Source organism: Schistocerca serialis, chromosome 1, assembly GCF_023864345.2.
Source record: "Schistocerca serialis cubense isolate TAMUIC-IGC-003099 chromosome 1, iqSchSeri2.2, whole genome shotgun sequence".
Classification (NCBI taxonomy): domain Eukaryota; kingdom Metazoa; phylum Arthropoda; class Insecta; order Orthoptera; family Acrididae; genus Schistocerca; species Schistocerca serialis.
This window is the reverse complement of record NC_064638.1, coordinates 1234479982-1234500906: the sequence shown is the minus strand read 5'-3', so window position 1 is coordinate 1234500906 and position 20925 is coordinate 1234479982. Positions and strand designations below refer to the sequence as shown.

The window sequence follows — 20925 nt, the reverse complement described above, 5'->3', positions numbered from 1 at the left end:
GAAGTTTCAAGATGTACATGTTGTGTTTTATCACCCGGCAGAACCAAGGACATCTTTTTAAAAAAATTGAGAAGGATCAAGTTTGGATGCCACTTAAAAATGTACTATGGAAGCTGTCTCCCATGGAATTTACAACTGTGACTGGGCGAACTTATAATCTAACACCCAAACTGAATAAACAAATTTCTCAAATGTTCAATGAGTGATATACTAAAAACAAATAACAAGAGAACAATATAATGTAATTAGTAGGCTTATTTTCAATAAAAAAGTAAGTAATCATTGATATGATTCAATTATATACTATAACTAGATATAGCGGATGTTAAAAAATGTATTTTTGACTCTTGTTTGTAATTTTTTTCTATAACTTCCAATTCAATCTGTAAGTTTAAATTTATACTGAAGTTTGATATCATAAAGGTCTATTAACTGTGAAATTTTCAGATTTTTATATGGTCCCCCAACAAAGATATTGCAGGCCACAAAACGGAAAAATTAAAAAAGTCCACTTTTTAAAAATAGTGTATTTTTTAATTGTAAGTTGCTCACCATTGATACTCTACAAAAAGTAACTATGCTAAACAGTGTAATAGCAGAAAAAATATTAAAGCTGAGAAATTAATCTTTCTTTGGAAAAACTACTGTTCAAAAATTGAGTTTTTAAATTTGTGGCTGATAACATGGAACTGTTAAAAATGTATTAAAGAATACATTCAGCTAAGTGATAAAGATGTTAATTTGTAGCCTGGAGTGTGTTTTATTTGAAAGGCTTAGGACAATCCACTACTGAATAATTGTAAAAATGTAGATGCTTGCAAGTATGAAAAAACGCATGCGGCCTGGATCAAATATGGCCACCATTTCAAAATAATAAACAATAATTTTTTTAAAAAAATATTTTTGTGACTACTAAACATTGGGGAATTCACCCAGCAAAAATAAAATTTTTCTGAGATGATCAAGCAACCAATTATTTTTTTCTTGGAGCACTTGGTATGGATTGACCTGGTAGTTACATGAAATTTTACACAATGTAAGAACACTTGAAATATTTTGAAGGCGTAGAGAATAACAGGATCTTCTTTTTCGACCAGAGAATAATGTTGCTGATCTGAGTTGAGTATTTTCAATGCAATACCAATAGGCTGTTTGGAGCCATCCGAATGGAAATGGTGCAAGACTGCCCCCACCCCATACTGGAACATCTGTGTGACCAAACCAAAGGCTTGCAGGGTTCAAATACTGTAAAACATGGCACAAATTGATGACTATCCTTATGGCGCACAAGAGCACGCTCACAGGCTAAAGACCAAACAAAAGGAGCACTTTTCCAAAGCAACAGGTGCAAGGTGTGGGCGACAGTACCCACTCGGTAATTAAATGTGTGATAGTACGCCACATTGCCAAGGAATGCCTGAGCTTCTTGTAGATTAGACAGATGGAGCAAAGCATTAATGATGGCGAAATGTTGTTCCATGGGGCACCTCGCCTGTCGGGACATTTCATGACTCAAACAAACAATTCAAGGCTTGAAAAAGTTAAACTTACCAAGATTATAGTTGAGGTCAATGGTCTTTAGAACACTGAACAAAGAACAGAGGTTACATAGGAAATCTTCTGAGGTAGCATCACTGAATCGCCAAAGAAACTGGTATAGGCATGCATACTCAAATACAGAGAGATGTAAACAGGCAGAATATGGTGCTGCGATTGGCAACACCGATATAAGACAACAGGTGTCTGGTGCAGTTATTAGATCGATTAATGCTGTTATAGGGGCAGGTTATCAAAATTTAAGTGTGGTTGAATGTAGTGTTATAGTCGGTGCATGAGCAATGGGACACAGCACATCCAAGGTAGCAATGAATTGGGGTTTTCCCATACTGCCATTTCACGAGTGTGCCATGAATATCAGGAATCTGGTAAAACATCAAATCTCCAACATTGCTGTGGCCGGAAAAGAATCCTGCAAGAACCGAACCAATGACGACTGAAGAGAATCATTCAACTTGACAGAAGTGCAACCCTTCTGCAAATTGCTGCAGATTTCAATGCTGGGCTATCAACAAATGTCAGCATGCGAACCATTCAATGAAACATCATCGACATGGGCTTTCGCAGCTGAGGGCCCACTCGTGTATTCTTGATGACTGCACAATACAAAGCTTTACACTTCACCTGGGCCCGTCAACACCGACATTGGACTGTTGATGGCTGGAAACATGCTGCCTGGTTGGATGAGTCTCGTTTCAAATTGTATCAAGCGGATGGATGTGTACGGGTATGTAGACAACAGCATGAATCTATGGACCCTGCATTTTGGCCCTGATACATCTAGATACGACTCTGGTGACACATATGCAAACATCCTGTCTGATCACCTGCATCCATTGTGCATTCCGATTGACATGGATAATGCTACACCCCACACAACCAGAACTGCTACAGAGTATCTCCAGGAACACTCTTCTGAATTTAAACACTTCTGTTAGCCACCTAACTCCCCAGACATGAACATTATTGAGCATATCTGTGATGCCTTGCAACATGCTGTTCAGGAGAGATCTCCATCCCCTCATACTCTTACTGATCTGTGGACAGCCCTGCAGGATTCATAGTGTCAGCTCCCTCCAGTCCCTCCAGCACTACTTCAGACATCAGTCAAGTCCATGCCATGTCGTGTTGCGGCACTTCAGTGTGCTCACGGGGTCCCACACAACATTAGGCAGGTGTACCAGTTTCTTTGGCTCTTCAGTGTAGTTAATACAATGAGGGACAACCATCATAACCTGTTCTAAAAAACTTTGAAAGATAGCAGGTGCGCTAGTGACCCCAAAATCAGCTGTTGATAGTGATAGAGACCGAAAGGCATATTAACAACAAGCAACTGTTTTGGTGCCCCATCCAGTGGGATCTGAAAACAGGCTTCACCTAAGTCCATTTTTGAAAAGAATTGACCCCCAACCAACTTTGGGAGCAACTCCTCCAGTTGAGGCAGGGGACTCAGCAGTGACCTTGGAAGTCTCCCTAAACTTGTGGAAATTGCTCTAATCACTCGCAGTGATTTTAAGTGGTCCAGCTCCACCTTAACGTGGTTGTGTAAAACTGCTGGCATTGGCTACATCCGAAGAAATTGAGGGCAGGCATAGCGTTTGACAGTGATGTGTGCTGTGAAATTGTTTGCACAACCTAACCCTGGGGCAAACAGATCTGAAAACTCAGAACATAAGGATAAGACAGTTGGTCCAACATTGGATACACTGCATCTGCAATAGGATAACCAAAAGTAGCAATGGCATCTAACCCAAACAACTATGGAGGCATGTTAACAAGCGGTGACTGAACCCAGATCAATGTACCCAACAACCTTTTCAACATGATGTATGAGCCTGCTGTTGTTGCAGAAGTGAGTGGAGTAAAGCTTCCCTGGAAGAGCCAAATGACAGTAAAAGCCCAGAATCCAAAATGTGTGAAAATTTGACCTTCGACAACACTACCTGTGTTCTAACAAGGAATGCAAGGAAACATGCAGCATAAAAGAAGCACAAATTAACAGTTTTCATCAGCTTTTCAAACACTGAACATGTTTTTTCTTTAGGTTTAATGGATTGTTCTCAAATAGTGTTTTTTGTCAGTGTTTTTTGGTCCATGTGGATGCTACTTTGCATCATGTTGTCAGTAAAATTAAAGTTTCAAGTAATTACGGTCAAACATCCCTAATTATATCTATTTTTAATGCAGCCACTACTTTCACTATTTTATCTTTTATTTGTGAGAAAATTCACTTTTTCTTGTGCGAAATATACATTCCAGTCTGTCATTTAAAATATGTAATATCCACCAAATATCTACTGTAACAGTTTGATAGTACTCAGTGAGACCTATCCGAAGAAATTGTATGAATTATTTAAGGCATTAGTGAGTTATTAATTTTTGAAGATAATTTTATATTTAAAACATTTAACACTAAATAACATGGAAACAAAATCTCTTAGCAGGGGCCCTTGGTCATACATGCAGTTGTCTAACTTTTGTCTTTGAAACCATGTTATGGCTTCCTTGTTGCTGTTGGGCTTAGTTTTTATTAGAGTTTCGTCAGTGTGTGCTAGGCAGTTATCAAACTAAGGGTGATGTTGCAAAGTGAATTTACTTCTGATACTGGTCTTCACTTTTCTACAATCAGCGATCATCACTGGTAGTGCTCCTCGCTTCAAAATGGTATCTTCCACAAGGAACCTTGCAATTTCTGGAGCTTCGGCCATTATCACAGCATTGATGACTGCATATGAATGAGGTAGTTGGTGCATACTATTATTATCCATTGATTCCCATTTGTCAACTTTGGGAACATCCCCAAGTGGATTTCAGTTTCATGGAATGGTGCTGCTGCAGGTGGAATTGGTACCAGATGTGCTGGAGGTAATTGCCACATGTGTTTCTGTTGCTGGCATTTGCTTACAATGGCTCACATAGTGTCCAGTAGATCGGTAGAAACCTGGCCTGTGATACCTGTGTCTGATTATGTCTAGAATCTTCATGAATCCCAGGTGACCATATGTTGGAGTGTCGTAGAAATACTGCAGGATCACTGGCCACATATGAGCTTGAATGGTGAAGTACCATTTCTGCACCACCAGGTCATAATTCTTTGACAGTGTTTCATTTATTAATTGGAATTCTCCTTTGGTCAGTTCCTCATTATCCAAAGCTTCTGTGGTTTTCAGCAATGCTAGGTCTTCTGTCTGTTCAGCAGCACAGAATTCCTTGAAAGGAAGTCAGCAGCCTTGTGTTTGTGTCCGTTTTTGTACAGCAGTGTGATGATGCATTGCTGAAGTCTTAGTGCACTTATTCCCAGACATACTGATTGTTCATTCAGGCTAGTAAGCCAGCATAGAGACTGATGATCCATCACAAAGATGTCTGAATTGCCAAATAAATGAGGCCAGAACTTGATAATGGCCAAAACAATTGCAAGATACTGTTTATTGGTTGTAGATTTGTACGTCTTGGACTTGGAGAGTTATCTGGAAGCATATTTCTGAATTTGCACTAGGAACTGCACCCATATCACAACCACTTGCTTTTGGTATTCTTGTTATGCAATCCTAGAACTGCATAAGATGTTAGCACTACCTTAAGGACAAGAAATGCTCATTGTTGTGTTCCCCCCCCCCCTCCCCCCCCCCCAAAAAAAGGCCTTGCACTTCTAGATGTTGGGATAGTGTTATTAAGGAAGCACTTGAGACTAATTTAGCAAGTCACCTTATAATAAAGATGAAAGTTTTTACTTAAATTCTGGTTGGAATTCTGCTCTCTTCCAGGTCAAGTAACAGTTACTGCTGCTTATTCACCCACTGCTAACTAATATTCATTGTTGATGACTTCAGATGTCTTTTGTCATTGGTAGTGTGGTGGTGCTAGTTTTTCTGTGATGTGATGTGGTGTGTGTGTGTGTGTGTGTGTGTGTGTGTGTGTGTGTGTGTGTGTGTTTTTTTGTCTTTCTGCCTATGCCCAGCATACTGAGGGTTTAAATTTCCTTCCACTGTATTCTCTCGATGCATTTGTACCTGTAAAATGATGGAGTGTGTAAATGTCCAAATATTGACAGTTGTCAGTGACATCATGTGATTGCATTTATTGAGCCTTAATGTATGTGGCAACAGAGCGAGGCACACTGACAGTGGTAACACTGCACAAGCAGCAGTATCACGTTTCTTTTCTGCATACAGCATCGCGATAGACATGTCCTCGTGTGAAGGCTCAGTGGAGAGCGAATATTGCCAGAGTGCATATGTCATTGGTAGACAGGCCCAGCACCTTAAGTAGTTTGCGTAGCCAATAATTTGTGATGTGATGAGGTTGGTAGTTGTGCCCTATCTTTGAGGTCTTTGTGACGAGTCTGCATGTTGCCCCTGTTTCCTGGCCTATGTTGATACAGAGGGTGTTTGACTGTTGTCCTGACCATCATATTCTCCAGATTCTCACCCACTGGGGGGGGGGGGGGGGGGCCAGCTATGAGTAGCTGAGGAACTGGCCTGCTACCACTTGCCAAGCCATTGTTTCTGCACTAAATGTCACACCCAATACATCCCAAAATCACCTACAGATTTAATCTTCTATTTTTTCTAATGTACTTGATATAATAAATAAAATTTCACTATTTGCTGTTCTTACTTGTGTTGTAGATGTAATGGTCAGCAATGTAAATCACCACAAGCAACTACTACTAATAAGGTTAGATACGTTTATCAACTATGTAAAATGGCAGACAGTTGCAGTCAATTTTAGGTCTGTTTAGACCCAGTGGCAGTATTAAAGACCTTTGTAATTTTACTGTAGTGCTGCAGATTTTTGCTATCGCTGTTAACTTTTATCTACAACTTTCAGTTTCACTATGTTACACAGTAAGCGTACAATGTACTAGGGCTATCCAGAAAGTAACCTCCATTAGGCTCTAAATAAAATAGAGGAATAGTTAGGCAGATTTATTTGCACAACCTTAAAACTACACTTTTACATTACTTCTCTACATTATCATCATTCTGATTCATACGTTATCATATATCTTAAAGAGCTGACTAATTCCCTCTCCATAAAATTTTGCTTCCAAAGATTGCAGCTAGCTATGACAGCATCTTCAAGTTCTTCATCAGAGTCAAAGAACAAGGAGTCAAGCCATTTTCTCATTTGCACGAATAATTGGTGATCACTTGGAGGCATGTTTGAGCTGAAGAGTGAAAGTACAAAAATTTCTCATTTGAACAGACACAAAATTCTTGCGTTTGCTAGACAGTGTAGCCACGCATTATCCTGCAAAAAGAACAATGTTGTTAGTCAACAGACCACAATGCTTTGAATGTCTTCTCTGTTATCTTAATATGTCACAGTAGGCCTGAGAATTGATGGTTCTTCCATGTTCTGTACAGTTTGCAAATAAGATTCATTTAGCACCCATAAAATGGTATCTGTATACTGTGGCTGACAGATCACATGCTTTAGTGTCTCAGAGATGGTATGGCCCAATTCCATTGACTGTTGTTTTGTCTGTGCTTCACTGAAGGCAACTATGGTTGTGATTCTGTTCAGTGAACTTACTCTTTTACCATCATAACGCAAAAGGAAATCTACAAGAAAAGTTTAATCTGTTAGTTTTGTGGTTCTGAGAAATGAATTTTTGACTCTAACAAGCACAGAATTGGTATTACCCTAATTGTTTAGTAATGATATCGTCCAAAGGCTCAAGAAGTCTGCAGAAATTTGTCGGACAGTTGAAATATGGGGGAAAAAATGTTGATTTTCTGTGTCAGCCTCTTGCTGGCCCTTCTCTTCTGTCATTAATAAAAAACATTTGTCATTCTACTCTTGAACACTCCCACCATTGACACACAATACCACCATTCATCATAATCGGTAAATATGTGCCACAAATTTCGTGGTAAATTTTCCGCCGCTATAAACAATATTACAGAACAGATTTCTCATTTGGCAGGTTCTTCAATTGCAACACTTATTTTAATGGCTACCGTATGCAACCAAGAACTAAAATGGCTCTCTCGCCATTACAACTTGAAGTACGCTGACCTACTATGTGACTTAATGTGATGATTGTTCCGTTCTCCCACCAATTCCCATCCTGTAAGAAAATTGAGGTTTTTTTCTGATAGCCCTTGTATATGGAAAGATTTATAGTTAAAGCAATAATAGAAATTGTGCTAACACAACAAGGTGTTTCCAGATCAGGCATTGAAGAAAACTGTTCCCAATGTTTTCACTCGTAATATGGCCACTGATGTACCTGATGATAGGAGATTAAACACTGAGGAGTTAATGGATCTCATCAAAAAGAAGGAAGTTCTGTTAATAGATGTAAGAGGCCGAGAGGAAGTGAAACTAACTGTTAGAATACCTCAGAGTCTTAATATCCCAGGTAAGTAATTAGTATGTTGAACCACATGAGCAGCTGTGCACTTGAAGTAATATACAAGATGGAGAACTTATAGTGCATCCCAAATATATCCAGAACATGTAAATATATCAGGATGTGGTTTTTCTTAAGCTATAGCAGATACTGTCAGATTTTCTGAAGAAAACACACAATCTTTAAAAGCTGCCAAATTATGATCCCAATCCAGGTTGTGTGTGTGTGTGTGTGTGTATGTGTGTGTGTGTGTGTGTGTGTGTGTGTGTACTTTTTTTCCTCGGCTTCAGAAAGAGCTTTGGAAGAGAACTTCGGATACATAACAAGCGTGGGACAAGATAATAGCACCACAATCCAGTGTCCTGCCATCACAATAAGAGGTCCTACAGACATTTCCCTTTCTGTACCAAGTAAAAGTGAACCCATAATTTAGGCACAGTTTGTGAGTTTAACTGTGCACTTGAAATCCATATGCGCCTTGCTGATTTAAGACACTAACAGTTTTTTTAAAAAAATGGAAATATATATTTTTGTTTAAGATTAGAAAGGGCGTTGAAAGAGGACTTTGATGACGTAATGTGTGGAAATTGCTCTGTGATCTCCTGTTGTGGCAATCAAGCAAATTGCTTGTGATTTTTTTCCCAAACTGTTTGAGAAATTAGTGTTGTTGTACCCTGAAAGATATCATGATCTTGCAAGCCCACAGAAGCTGTCTTTGCAAACTTTATTAAAAAGTCAAGCAACAGAAAGTGTGAAGAATGAAGAATATTAACGAAAAAGAACAGCAACAGCTTGAGAGAAATGCAGCTAACAATTTGGCAGTGCTAATAAATGGTCATTGTGTTTCTATGAGGCAACTTCAGTATGCTTGTGGGATCAGCCAAATCGGTGTTCTGTGAATACTACATTCCAGTGCATTGCTTCCTTTCCAGATTTCACTCCATCAACAGCTTCATGGCATGCAGTTTTTCTATGCAATGTATTGTTTCTGGATGAAACAACATTTACAAACTATAGGCAAATGAATCTTCTCAATATACACTGCTTTTTGTAAACATACAGTAAGTTCACATGGAATAACCAAATCACATTAATGAGAAGACCAATCAGATGTTCTATACACAGTCTGTGTACATAGCCAGGCCAAGTCCAAACAAGCAACAAACATCACAAGAGCAGAGACAAGTAAGCACACAAATGAATGATAACAGAATGAGGAAAGACCTCTCTACTCTGGGCGTATAACAAGTAGGTTGTTAGTCTGCCTCAGGAGATGCCCCTGTCTGTGGGCTATGTGTGCCAACCTTGCAGCCATTGCTGTTTGATCATGCTGCTGCCTGACGGCCAGATCTGTGCCACCAGGTGCCAGCACAGGCAAGTTTAACCATAACAAGACAAGCTGACACCACACATCTTGTTATGTCCCCAGCCTCATGGTTCAGGGACAGTAGATGTAGTAACATAGGTTCAAATGGTTCAAATGGCTCTGAGCACTATGGGACTCAACTGCTGAGGTCATTAGTCCCCTAGAACTTAGAACTAGTTAAACCTAACTAACCTAAGGACATCACAAACATCCATGCCCGAGGCAGGATTCGAACCTGCGACCGTAGCGGTCTTGCGGTTCCAGACTGCAGCGCCTTTAACCGCACGGCCACTTCGGCCGGCAGTAACATAGGGTTCCACTTGGTAAGGTGAATGTGAGATGGTGCACCTTCATTCTCCCTTCCCGCAGTGTGGTGTGGCATCCAGCACCCAGGAAAGCAATGTCCTGTCTGCTGGGGAACTGTTGATGGGCAGCTGTGGAGAAGCCAAAAGTTCCCTGTTGGCTGGCACCAGAGTACAGGGCTGGAAATGACCCTAGCAGTGATGGGTCCGTTGCAGGCAAACACCTGCAGGTAAGATGGTAATAGCTGGGGGCACTAACACTGGAGCAGGACCCAACTGGTGCAGTGTCTGCTGAACATCCAGTACCACCAGTTGCTGTTGAACCCCATCTGCACGCAGCCACTACTGCTCGTTTGGTAGGCTGGAAAAAAACATTGCAGGAGGGTGAAGTAGGCAAGATTTCACCTACTGTAGGGAAGGTGGAGGCAAAAACAGGGAGAGGAACTCCAAGGACATTGGAGAATGACAAAACCTGGACTTTGGGAGAGAGGAGGGCCTGGAAGATGTGGACATGGGCGGCAGAGACCGGTCCCCTACCCATGTGCGGAGTCAATTCTGATGGTGGTCCACGATACTGTTACCTGTATTCAGGATGAAGATTCCCCGAACGTGTATACCATGAATGATTGGGGTCCCTGCATGTGTGGCAGTGACAGAGGCACCCGAGGAAGGCACGAGGCAGGCTGCAGGAGTTGAGGAGCATGTACAGAAGGAGCCTGTGGAGCAGTTCTGCCACTCTTCTCACTCAACAGTAACGGCCTATAGGAAATGAGAAATTGGGTGAATGCATCTTCAGCCAGGTCATCCCCTATGTACTTCTTCATTTGTGTCATGAAAGCCCAGAAGAGGCATTCCACCTCGGTCGCCTGAGGGTGTTATGGGGCACCCTGACCTGATGAATACCATGTTGCACCCAACAATCTTGAAAGGCATTTCTTCATTCGCATCTAGAAAGTCCAGCAAAGGCGTTCCACTTCCCCTTCGATTTTTGGTGGAACGGGAGCACCATGACATGGTGGATACCATATTGCACACAAAAATCTGGAGAAATCTGTGAGATAAACTGAGGGCTGTTGTCCATCACCAGGGTGCGGGAGAGGCCTTCGATGAAGGAGATCTGGTTGGGGGCCCATACCGTCGATTCCATCACTGTCGAGCAGCAGTTTACAATACACAGAAACTGAGAATAGGCATCTATGACCATCAGTTAGTAAACATCCAGAAAGGGATCAGCAAAATTGAGGTGGACTCGTTCCGATGGCTGTGGAAATTCCAGCCACGGTGGGTAAAGTGACCACGGGGCAGCCTGGTGACCTGCACACTTAGAACAAGCAGCAATTAAATGTTCAGTCTCAAAGTCAATTCCTGGCCATTAGGCATATTGGCATGCCAACATCTTTGTGATGTGCCCCAATGACCATGGTGCACGATGTCTCACCTGAGGGATGCCAGAAAGACCAAGCAAAGTACAGTGTATTCTGTAGGTATCAAAAAAGCACCATCAATGAAGTCAATCTGTGGTGCAGCACAAGATAATTGTGAATTAGATCTAACCAGCGTGGAAGATGTTTTAACATAGGGTCACCGCACTACAGACCAGTTAGATATTTACCTTGGCTGAGAGAAGTGGTTGAATGATGAACTTGTTCTGTCAGTGTTTTCAGGAACTGCATTATTTGTCTCTGTTTTATTCATTGGACTCTAAACTGCTACAATTATCTATAATTACTGAAAGATACACTGCTACTGTTGTAAGACATTTCACATGGAGATAAGGTAATCCGTATGGTACCAACATGATGGATGTCTCATCTGTTGTGCCCCCCCCTTCCTTGATAATTACAGATTTACAGATGTTCTGGATACAACATTTGAAGAGGGGGGGGGGGGGGGGGGGGGACAACTCCCCATAATCGCTAATCTTTTTATGGAGGACTTTGAGGATATGGCCCTGAAAACATCTATTTTGAAGCCTTCGTGTTTTCTGAGATTTGTAGACGACATATTTCTTGTTTTGCCACATGGAATAGACTCTTTGCACTGGTTATTGGACCATTTTAATTGTCCTCATCCGAACATCAAATTCACAATGGAAATTGAAAAGGAGGGAAAGTTACCTTCTTTGGATGTACTAGTTTATAGAAAAGAAGACTGAACTCTTGGACACAGTGGTTATAGGAAACCGACTCATACCGACAGGTATTTACATGCTTCCAGTTGCCATCCACCTGTTCAGCGTACAGGAGTCCTTTGGGCCTTGGTTTAATGAGCATATGTTGTCTCGGATGCTCAAAATTTACCACAGGAGTTGCAACATCTTAAGGATATGTTCAATAATAACTGCTATACGGATCAACAAATTCGATGTGCTTTTGAGTTTGGACCTCTACCTGAACCTTCTGAAGACACCTTTGGGTCTGTGGCTTTTCTTCCGTATGCTGGGAATGTGTCCGCCAAGATAGGTAGACTTTTGAAGAAATACGAGATCAGATGCGTTTTTCGTCCGCCAGCTAAGATTCGAGCACTTCTTGGCTCTGTCAAAGATAATTTAGATTTGAGGAAGTCCGATGTTAACAAAATACCGTGTGAGTGCGAGAAAATTTACGTTGGCCAAACTATTCGTACCGTCAATGACAGGTGTATTGAACATCATCACCATACACAATTATTACAACCAGATAAATCTGCGGTGGCTGAGCATTGCCTTACAGAGGGATACAGGATGCTATACAATGGGACACAAGTAGTTGCAAATGCTTCGCGGTACTGGGATTGTATTTTAAAAGAGTCTGTTGGAATCAGACTTGCAGATAATATCATTAATCATGATAAATGGATACCCGCTAAGTAAAATGTGGAAACCTGTTTTATCAGACATGAAGAAACAACGGCATCTGATTCGGCCAGCTATGAATAATCATTTGTAACCATATATCGTTTTCAACAGTTTTCACCACCAGAGGCACTGCAACTCTTTTTGTGCCAGGGGGCAGCAGGAATGATGGAGTGTGTGCACACTGTATTTAGCGCATGCGCCATTGTACTTCCAATGCTTATAAAGGTGCAGTCATTTGCAAGTGGAATCAGTTATTGGCTAGAGCAGCATAGCTTTTCTCATCTGATGATGGCGGCCAGATGGACAACTGAAATATTGTGCTCAGATGACAGTTTGATCCGGCTGGAAACCCGACAAGAATTTGATATACTAATATGCTGGGAAAGTCTACATAGTCTGATATAGCATTTCATATCACGATATACTCTCATACAAACTGGGAAATGTGCAGGTAAAATAAGGTAAAGCATACCTGTTCTACACCATGTCCTAATGTGATAAAGCCGTAAGGCATCATAAAAGGGTATAAATAACTCGGCAAATTATTGTCACGTAGCACTAAAATGTAGTAGAAAATAGCCGACATCGTCCACACAGTCATTTTGTATTATTGTACAAAACCTACTGAATTGCAGAAGCTACCAGAAATCTGTTTGCCTACATGCTTCATAGATATCACTACTGTGGGCTTAGATGTATTCTTCATTTACATATATTTTATTTTTGATCATAATTTCACCATAAATGAGTCAGATCTATTATCTTTATATATTTCCTTTTAATAATTTTATATAGTTAACTGTGTTCGTCTTTTTATTTTATCACACTTGTTTTCTATAATAGTTATCAAAATTTAAAATTCTGCTACATGTATTGTACCTAATTTGTTTTTATCATATTATGGTTCTTACATAAATGAAGAATGCGTCTAAGCCCTCAGTAGTGACATCTATGAAGCATGTAGGCAAACAGATTTCTGGTAGCTTCTGCACTTCAGTCGGTTTTGTACAGTCATGCCAGTTGCAAAATGACTGTGTGGATAATGTAACCTGTTTTACACCATATTTTAGCTCTACGTGACGATGCTTTGCTGAGTGTATTTGTATGTTTTGATGGTGCCATTGCTGCTTTATGACATTAGGACATGGCGTAGAACAGGTACGATTTACCTTATTTTATCTGTACATTTCCCAGTTTTTACGAGTGTACATCATGATATGAAATGCTGTATTGTTTTGAAAGACAGACTGTCCACTAGGTGTATACATTTTTTATATTGTAGATCTGAAGATGGTCATTCCTGACTGAGGCCGGCCGAAGTGGCCGTGCGGTTAAAGGCGCTGCAGTCTGGAACCGCAAGACCGCTACGGTCGCAGGTTCGAATCCTGCCTCGGGCATGAATGTTTGTGATGTCCTTAGATTAGTTAGGTTTAACTAGTTCTAAGTTCTAGGGGACTAATGACCTCAGCAGTTGAGTCCCATAGTACTCAGAGCCATTTGAACCATTCCTGACTGAAACCGGTCATCATCAAAGGAATGTATATTGTGATCAAAGACTGGAATAAAAAAAAACTTTTGACCATATTGGATCACTGTTTATATTCGTGACCATATCACAGTGGGTGAAGAATGTTCTTAACAATGACTTGTTCCACATCATTATGATTCATCGTGCAAAATTATCCATGGAATGTAAAAAACTAACTAAGTAGAGGCATGTGAGTGATGAAGAGATTGAGTACAACACCTGAAATCGTACTCCATTACAACAACACTGAATGTGCTATAGATAATGGAGAATAAAAGACAAGAGTTTACATCTATTTAGAGGAATGAGGTAGTGGCCACTAAGAATTTCATGAAGATAGTAGATACTGCAACACTGAATGCATATATCCATACACAGAAAGAGTTTCTGAGCAGAAGAGAATAATTGGAGCCAACGGAAACTCTTCATGATTGAGCTGGTATTTAGACTTGGAAAAGGCAATATGGAGAAAAGAGCAAGAAATATCAAGAGTCTTCATAAGGATGTACAAGATGCACTGAAAAGCATCTGGTATTGAAATTCCAACAATAGTGATCCAACCCCAGTGTTGCAAGTTAGCAACACCACTGTGATGCAAGGGGAACAAAGATTGGAAAACAAGTTTCTGTTGCATAATGTGACAAGAACCCATTTGTAATGTACACAGAGAAGAAACTGTAAATGTGAAGAGCATGTTGTACAAAAGTGTACCTGAATGACCAGTTCAAAAATGTTGTGTGTTATTTTGAGGCCAAGTACTAGTTTACTGCACTGGCAGCCAAAAGTCTACATTTTTAGTTTTACAGGTATCCAGTATTGAATTTCTCTTGTGAATAATGTAAAATTTATTGTATTTTGCTACTGTGTTCAGTTTAGGACTAATAATAAAATGAAAAACTATATTTCACTACTAAATACTGCTATTTGTTGAAAATAAAAAAATCTAAAAACAAGTGTTATACAAATCATAAAACTGCATTGAGGTAGTCAAAGTATCCCACCTAGTAAAATAAGGGTGTCATAAAGCTTGGCAATGAGAGGTTTAAGAAAGTCTGCCTTCATTACTATAAACGTGCTTGCCCACAATTGTCTTGTAGACTCCATCTAAGGAGTTGGGTATTTCAACTACTACTTCACTGTATATTGTTTGTTCTAAATAATCCACTGCAGTTCAAAAGAAACAATGATACATGTAATTTCAATACCAAAAGAAGAAATGACGTTCATCACTCTTCATTAAGGTTGTCTTTTAGCACAAAAATGGGTGCACAATGCTGCAACAAAATTTTTTAACCATTTACTGCCTGACATACATCAAATAAAATTTGAAAACAAACTGAAAAACTTTCTCCTTGACAACTGCTCTTTCCTAGAGCAATTTCTATTAATGTTGTATGTAAAATGTGGTCGGTAGTAATTAGTAACTCACAGCTATATATTTAGTAGTAGTAGTAGTAGTAGTAGTAGTAGTAGCAGCAGTAGTATCAGTAGTAATAATAATAATAATAATAATAATAACAACCTTATAAATGTTCAGGATGCATCTATATTTATGAATTAATTTGTGGTGTGAATATAAAATAACTCGTTACATTTATACAAATAATCCACAGAGCAAGAAACTAAATAACTAACTATCTAAATCAAACAGTAGAGCTCCAGATAGGAATATCAGCAATGTAGTAAAATATAGATTGCTACTTTCTGTAAAGATAATGTGCTAAGTTGCTGACAGGCACAATTAAAAGACACTTACATGTAATCTTTCAGCCACAGTCTTCGTCAGAAAACGAGAGAGACATGCCATTCATTCACACAAGCAAGCACACCTCATGCACACATGACTGCCAATTCTGGCAGCTTGGGCAAGAATGCAACTATCACATGGGATAGTAGCAGCAATCTGGAGGGGTCGGGGAAGGGGAAGAGGAAGAGATAGCATCTGGTGGAGTCAGCAGGAACTACAAAGTCATCAGTCGCAGCATCACAAGGCTGTGGGGCAAGCAGGTGGTAAAAACGGAGCAAAAAAGGAGAGGACCTGGAAAAGATGAACGGGTCCGTTGGCAGAAGGTGAAAAACAAAGAGTGTAGGAGATGGGAATTGGGAGGAGGTGATGGGACAGGGGGTTGAAACAGTTGGGTGGACAGGGGACAGTATGTTATGGCAGCTTGAGTCTGGGATAATTATGAGAGTGGAGTATGTGTTGTAAGGGTAACTACACAGTTCAGAAAAGTTGGTGGTGGAGGGGAGCATCCAGGTGGTTTGGGTAGCAAAGCAGCCATTGAAATCAATGTTGTTATGTTCAGCTGCATGTTGTGCCACAGGGTGCTCTACTTTGCTCTTGGTCACAGTTTGGCAGTGGCCGTTCAGCCTGTTGGACAGCTGGCTGGTAGTCATACCAATGTAAAAAAACTGCACAATGATCGCAGCACACCTGGTGTATTACATGGCTACTTTCACAGATGGCCTGGCCCTTGATGGGGTAGGATAAACCTGTGACAGGACTGGAATGGGAAGTGCTGGGTGAGTGGATTGGGCAGGTCTTGCACCCGGATCTTCTACAGGGATATGATCCTTGTGGTGAGAGGTTGGGATTGGGAGTGGCATAGGGTGGACTGGCCTGTTGTGGATGTTGGGTGGGCGACAGAACACCACTTTAGGAATGGTGGAAAGGGTCTCAGGCAGGATGTCCCTCAATGATGATAGGTAATCAAAGCTCTTGCGAAGGATGTGGTTTGGTTGTTCCAGTCCAGGGTCGTACTGGGTGATGAAAAGGACTTTCCTTTGTGGCTGGTTCTTGTGGTGGAGGGAGGATTGGGGGTGTGAGGGGATCTGTCTGTGGGCTAGGTGTGGGGATAGTGCCTTCTGTGAAGGCCTTGGTGAGACCCGTGGCGTACTGGGCATACTGCACATATGCCATCCTCGCTTAGCCAGGCTTTATGGGAGGGATTTTTGGTGTGAAAGGGATGACAGCTGTCAAAATGCAGGTACCATTGCTGGTTGGTGGGTTTTATGTGGACAGAGGTGTAGATGGAGCCATCAGAGAGGAGGAGATCCACATCTAGGAAGGTGGTACACTGGGTTGATGAGGACCAGATGAAATAGATGGGAGAGAAGGTGTTGAGGTTGTGAAGGAATGAAGATAGGGTGTCTTGGTCCTGAATCCAGATCATGAAGATATCATCAGTGAACCTGAACCAGGCTATGGGTTGGCGTTTTGGGAGGCTAGGAAGGACTCCTCTAGATTGCCCAAAAACTGGTTGGACATAGGAGAGTGCCATGGATTTATTTGTGTACTTCCATTCAGAGCTGAAATAGTTGTGGCTAGGATAAAGTTGTGATGCATGAGGTGATGGGTTTGCAGTGTGGAGGACGTTGGGACAGGTAATAGTCAATAGCAGTAAGACCATGGGCATTAAGGATGTTGGTGTATAGGGAAGTGGCATCAACAGTGACGAGTAGGGATCCAGGAGGTAAAGGGGTGTGGTTGGTGGAGAGTTTGTGAGAGAAGTGGTTGGTGTTTTTGAGGTGGGAGGCTAGATTATGAGCAATTGGTTGGAGGTGTTACTCAATGAGGGCTGATATTACCTCAGTGGGGGCACATTAACCAGCCACCATGGGGCATCCAGGATTGTTAGGTTTATGGATTTTGGGGATCATGTAGAAGGTTGATGTGCAGGGTGTCATAGAGATGAGGAGGGAAATGGAGTCAGGCGAGAGGTTCTGGAAAGGGCCTGTGTTGCACATCTGGGATGGGATCACTCTGGCAGAGTTTGTCGCTGGAGTAGTCAGATAATTGGCACTCTGCAAATGCACCCACCCATCTTTCCCTGCTCTTCTCCATTTTTCCCCACCTCCTAACCCCACGACCTCCTGATGCTGTGCCTATCGGCATTCTAGTCCCTGCACATTCTACTAGACAGCACTTCTCACTTCTCCCACCCATACGCTGCTAACCCATCCCTTTCCCCTCCAGATTACTGCTACCATCCCATGTGATAGCTGCTTCCTCGCCTGAGCTACTGTAGTTTGCGGTTATCTGTGCATGAGGTGTGCTTGCTTGTTTGAATGGATGGTGTGTGTCTCTCTTTTTCCAACAAAGGCTGTGGCTGAAAGCTTATGTGTAAGTGTCTCTCAGTTGTGCTTGTCTGCAACTTAGTGTGGTATCATAACAAAGTGACTAACTAACTAGAGATGACTGTTGTTGTTGTTGTTGTTGTTGTGGTCTTCAGTCCTGAGACTGGTTTGCTGCAGCTCTCCATGCTACTCTATCCTGTGCAAGTTCCTTCATCTCCCAGTACTTACTGCAACCTACGTCCTTCTGAATCTGCTTAGTGTATTCATCTTTCGGTCTCCCTCTATGATTTTTACCCTCCACACTGCCCTCCAATGCTAAATTTGTGATCCCTTGATGCCTCAGAACATGTCCTACCAACCGGTCCCTTCTTCTTGTCAAGTTGTGCCACAAATTCCACTTCTCCCCAGTTCTATTCAATACCTCCTCATTAGTTATTTGATCTTTCCATCTAATCTTCAGCATTCTTCTGTAGCACCACATTTCGAAAGCTTCTATTCTCTTCTTGTCCAAACTGTTTATTGTCCATGTTTCACTTCCATACATGGCTACACTCCATACAAATACTTTCAGAAACGACTTCCTCACACTTAAATCTATACTCGATGTTGACAAATTTCTCTTCTTCAGAAACGCTTTTCTTGCCATTGCCAGTCTACATTTTATATCCTCTCTGCTTCGACCATCATCAGTTATTTTGCTCCCCAAATAGCAAAACTCCTTTGCTAGTTTAAGTGTCTCTTTTCCTAATCTAATTCCCTCAGCATCACCCGACTTAATTCGACTACATTCCATTATCCTCATTTTGCTTTTGTTGATGTTCATCTTATATCCTCCTTTCAAGACGCTGTCTCTGATAGAATTACAATGTCATCGGCGAACCTCAACGTTTTTATTTCTTCTCCATGTATTTTAATACCTACTCAGAATTTTTCTTTTGTTTCCTTTACTGCTTGCTCAATATACAGATTGAATAACATCGGGGAGAGGCTACAACCCTGTCCCACTCCCTTCCCAACCACTGCTTCCCTTTCATGTCCCTCGAGTCTTATAACTGCCATCTGGTTTCTGTACAAATTGTAAATAGCCCTTCACTCCCTGTATTTTACCCCTGCCACCTTTAGAATTTGAAAGAGAGCAGATGACTGCTCACTCCAATCATATTAGTATTATTACTAATGATAAACAACTAAATGAGTCCTCTGTATTAATGAATAAAGAAAAGTTGCATACAATTCAGTGACCCATCGCTAAGAAGGTCATAACAGACAGTATTCAAGCTTGGATAGGTCAAGTATTGGGGGATGGGGAATCAGCCATGTCCTTTTTAAAGGAACCATCCTGACTCTCACTTTAATCAGTTTAGAAACTTACAGAAAACTTATCAAACAAAAGTGTGTGTGACTTTCTCAAACATAACACTAGATGATGTGGTAAAAAATGCATACTTCATTTAAAAGACAGCTGCTTGTCATCTTCAGTCTCCGACTGAACTGTTGAAAGCTGCTTCAATTCCTTAAGAATGGTGGAGCTCTTATATTCACATCTCAGACTTTCCTAAATAACATGGGCAAAAGAGTGGATTTGGATTCCATTATGAATCGTTGTACTCAGCAACAGTGAAATGATAGTAATCAGGGACGGACACAGCAAACAGCTGCATAGCAAAATATATTTTATTACAGATGTAGCCATATTAGAACTTTTAGTTAAATATTTTATTTTTATGTGGAACTGATATAACTGTAATTTGTAACCAAAAGGTAACTAGTAGAGTGGACACCTTTTAGTATCTTTAATGCGCACTGTGGCTGGCTAAGTAAGCTTGTAAACAGCCCCCACAGCATGAACTGAGATATGGAAACTTTAAGGTCATTTCAGCAACATGTGTATGTACTTGCATTCTGTGTCTATATGGCTCACTACTAAACGGTATGTTTGTTTTCACATGAAATCTTTGGTCTGAGCAAGTGCCTCTTGACATAACCAATTCAAGTGTCAGATTCCTATGTTTTCTTATTAATTTTGGCACTGATGCTGACTATACTGTACTCAAAATCCAACCAGATTTACAATAGAATACAGACTGATACGCGACAGTTTGCTGCATTCAGCCCTGACTACAATAAGCTAGCATTTATCTGTCACAGGATCCTGCAGCATATTCTGAACTTTAATACAGTGAGTTTCCTGGAGGGAGAAATTCTTCTCTCCATAAATCGGAGAGGATTTAGAAAGCGTCACTTGTGCAAAATATGGGTGCCCTTTGCACACATGTAGTTTGCAAACCGTGAATGCACACCAACATGCTGGACTCGCATTCGGGAGGACGACAGTTCAATCCCGTCTCCAGCCATCCTGATTTAGGTTTTCCGTGATTTCTGTAAATCGTTTCAGGCAAACGCCGGGATGGTTTCTTTGAAAGGGCACGGCCGATTTCCTTCCCAATCCTTCCTTAACCCGAGCTTGCTCTCCGTCTCTAATGACCTCGTTGTCGACGGGACGTTAAACACTAACCACCACCATCGTCACACCAACATGTGGACTCTACATTCCTGGACTTCTTGAAAGCACTCAACACTTTACTTCACTAAAGGTCCAAGCATATGAAATAGTTCCTCAGTCACATTCTTTGCTTAAAGACTTTCTGAAATATAGAAACCAGTATGTCGTCTTAGATACCAAGAGTTCATCAGAAAGTACCTCAGGTCGTGTGATTATAGAGCTGCTTCTGTTTGTCAAATATATATAAGGTCTATCAGATAGGATGGACAGCAATCTGGGCAGCTGTTGAGTATGTGAAGGTGTTGCCACTGAGTGACTGTAGGGACACAAAGGACGGCATGGATAGAATTTCTATTTGGTGTCATGAATGGGAAACTAGCTTTAAATGTAAG

The 20925-nt window shown here is 41.0% G+C and overlaps 1 protein-coding gene across 2 annotated transcripts in view; it reads left to right on the top strand.

The window, feature by feature from the left end:
• The window catches only part of LOC126419177 (uncharacterized), a 291871-nt gene that overhangs the window by 75744 nt on the left and 195202 nt on the right, over positions 1 to 20925 (top strand). The window contains exon 2 of one of the 2 annotated variants that reach the window (XM_050086310.1): positions 7739 to 7930. The exons of the other annotated variant lie outside the window; for it this stretch is intronic. Within the exon in view, the coding sequence (XP_049942267.1) occupies positions 7739 to 7930 (192 nt within the window). The remainder of the gene's footprint in view (positions 1 to 7738; positions 7931 to 20925) is intronic. 2 annotated transcript variants of the gene reach the window in all.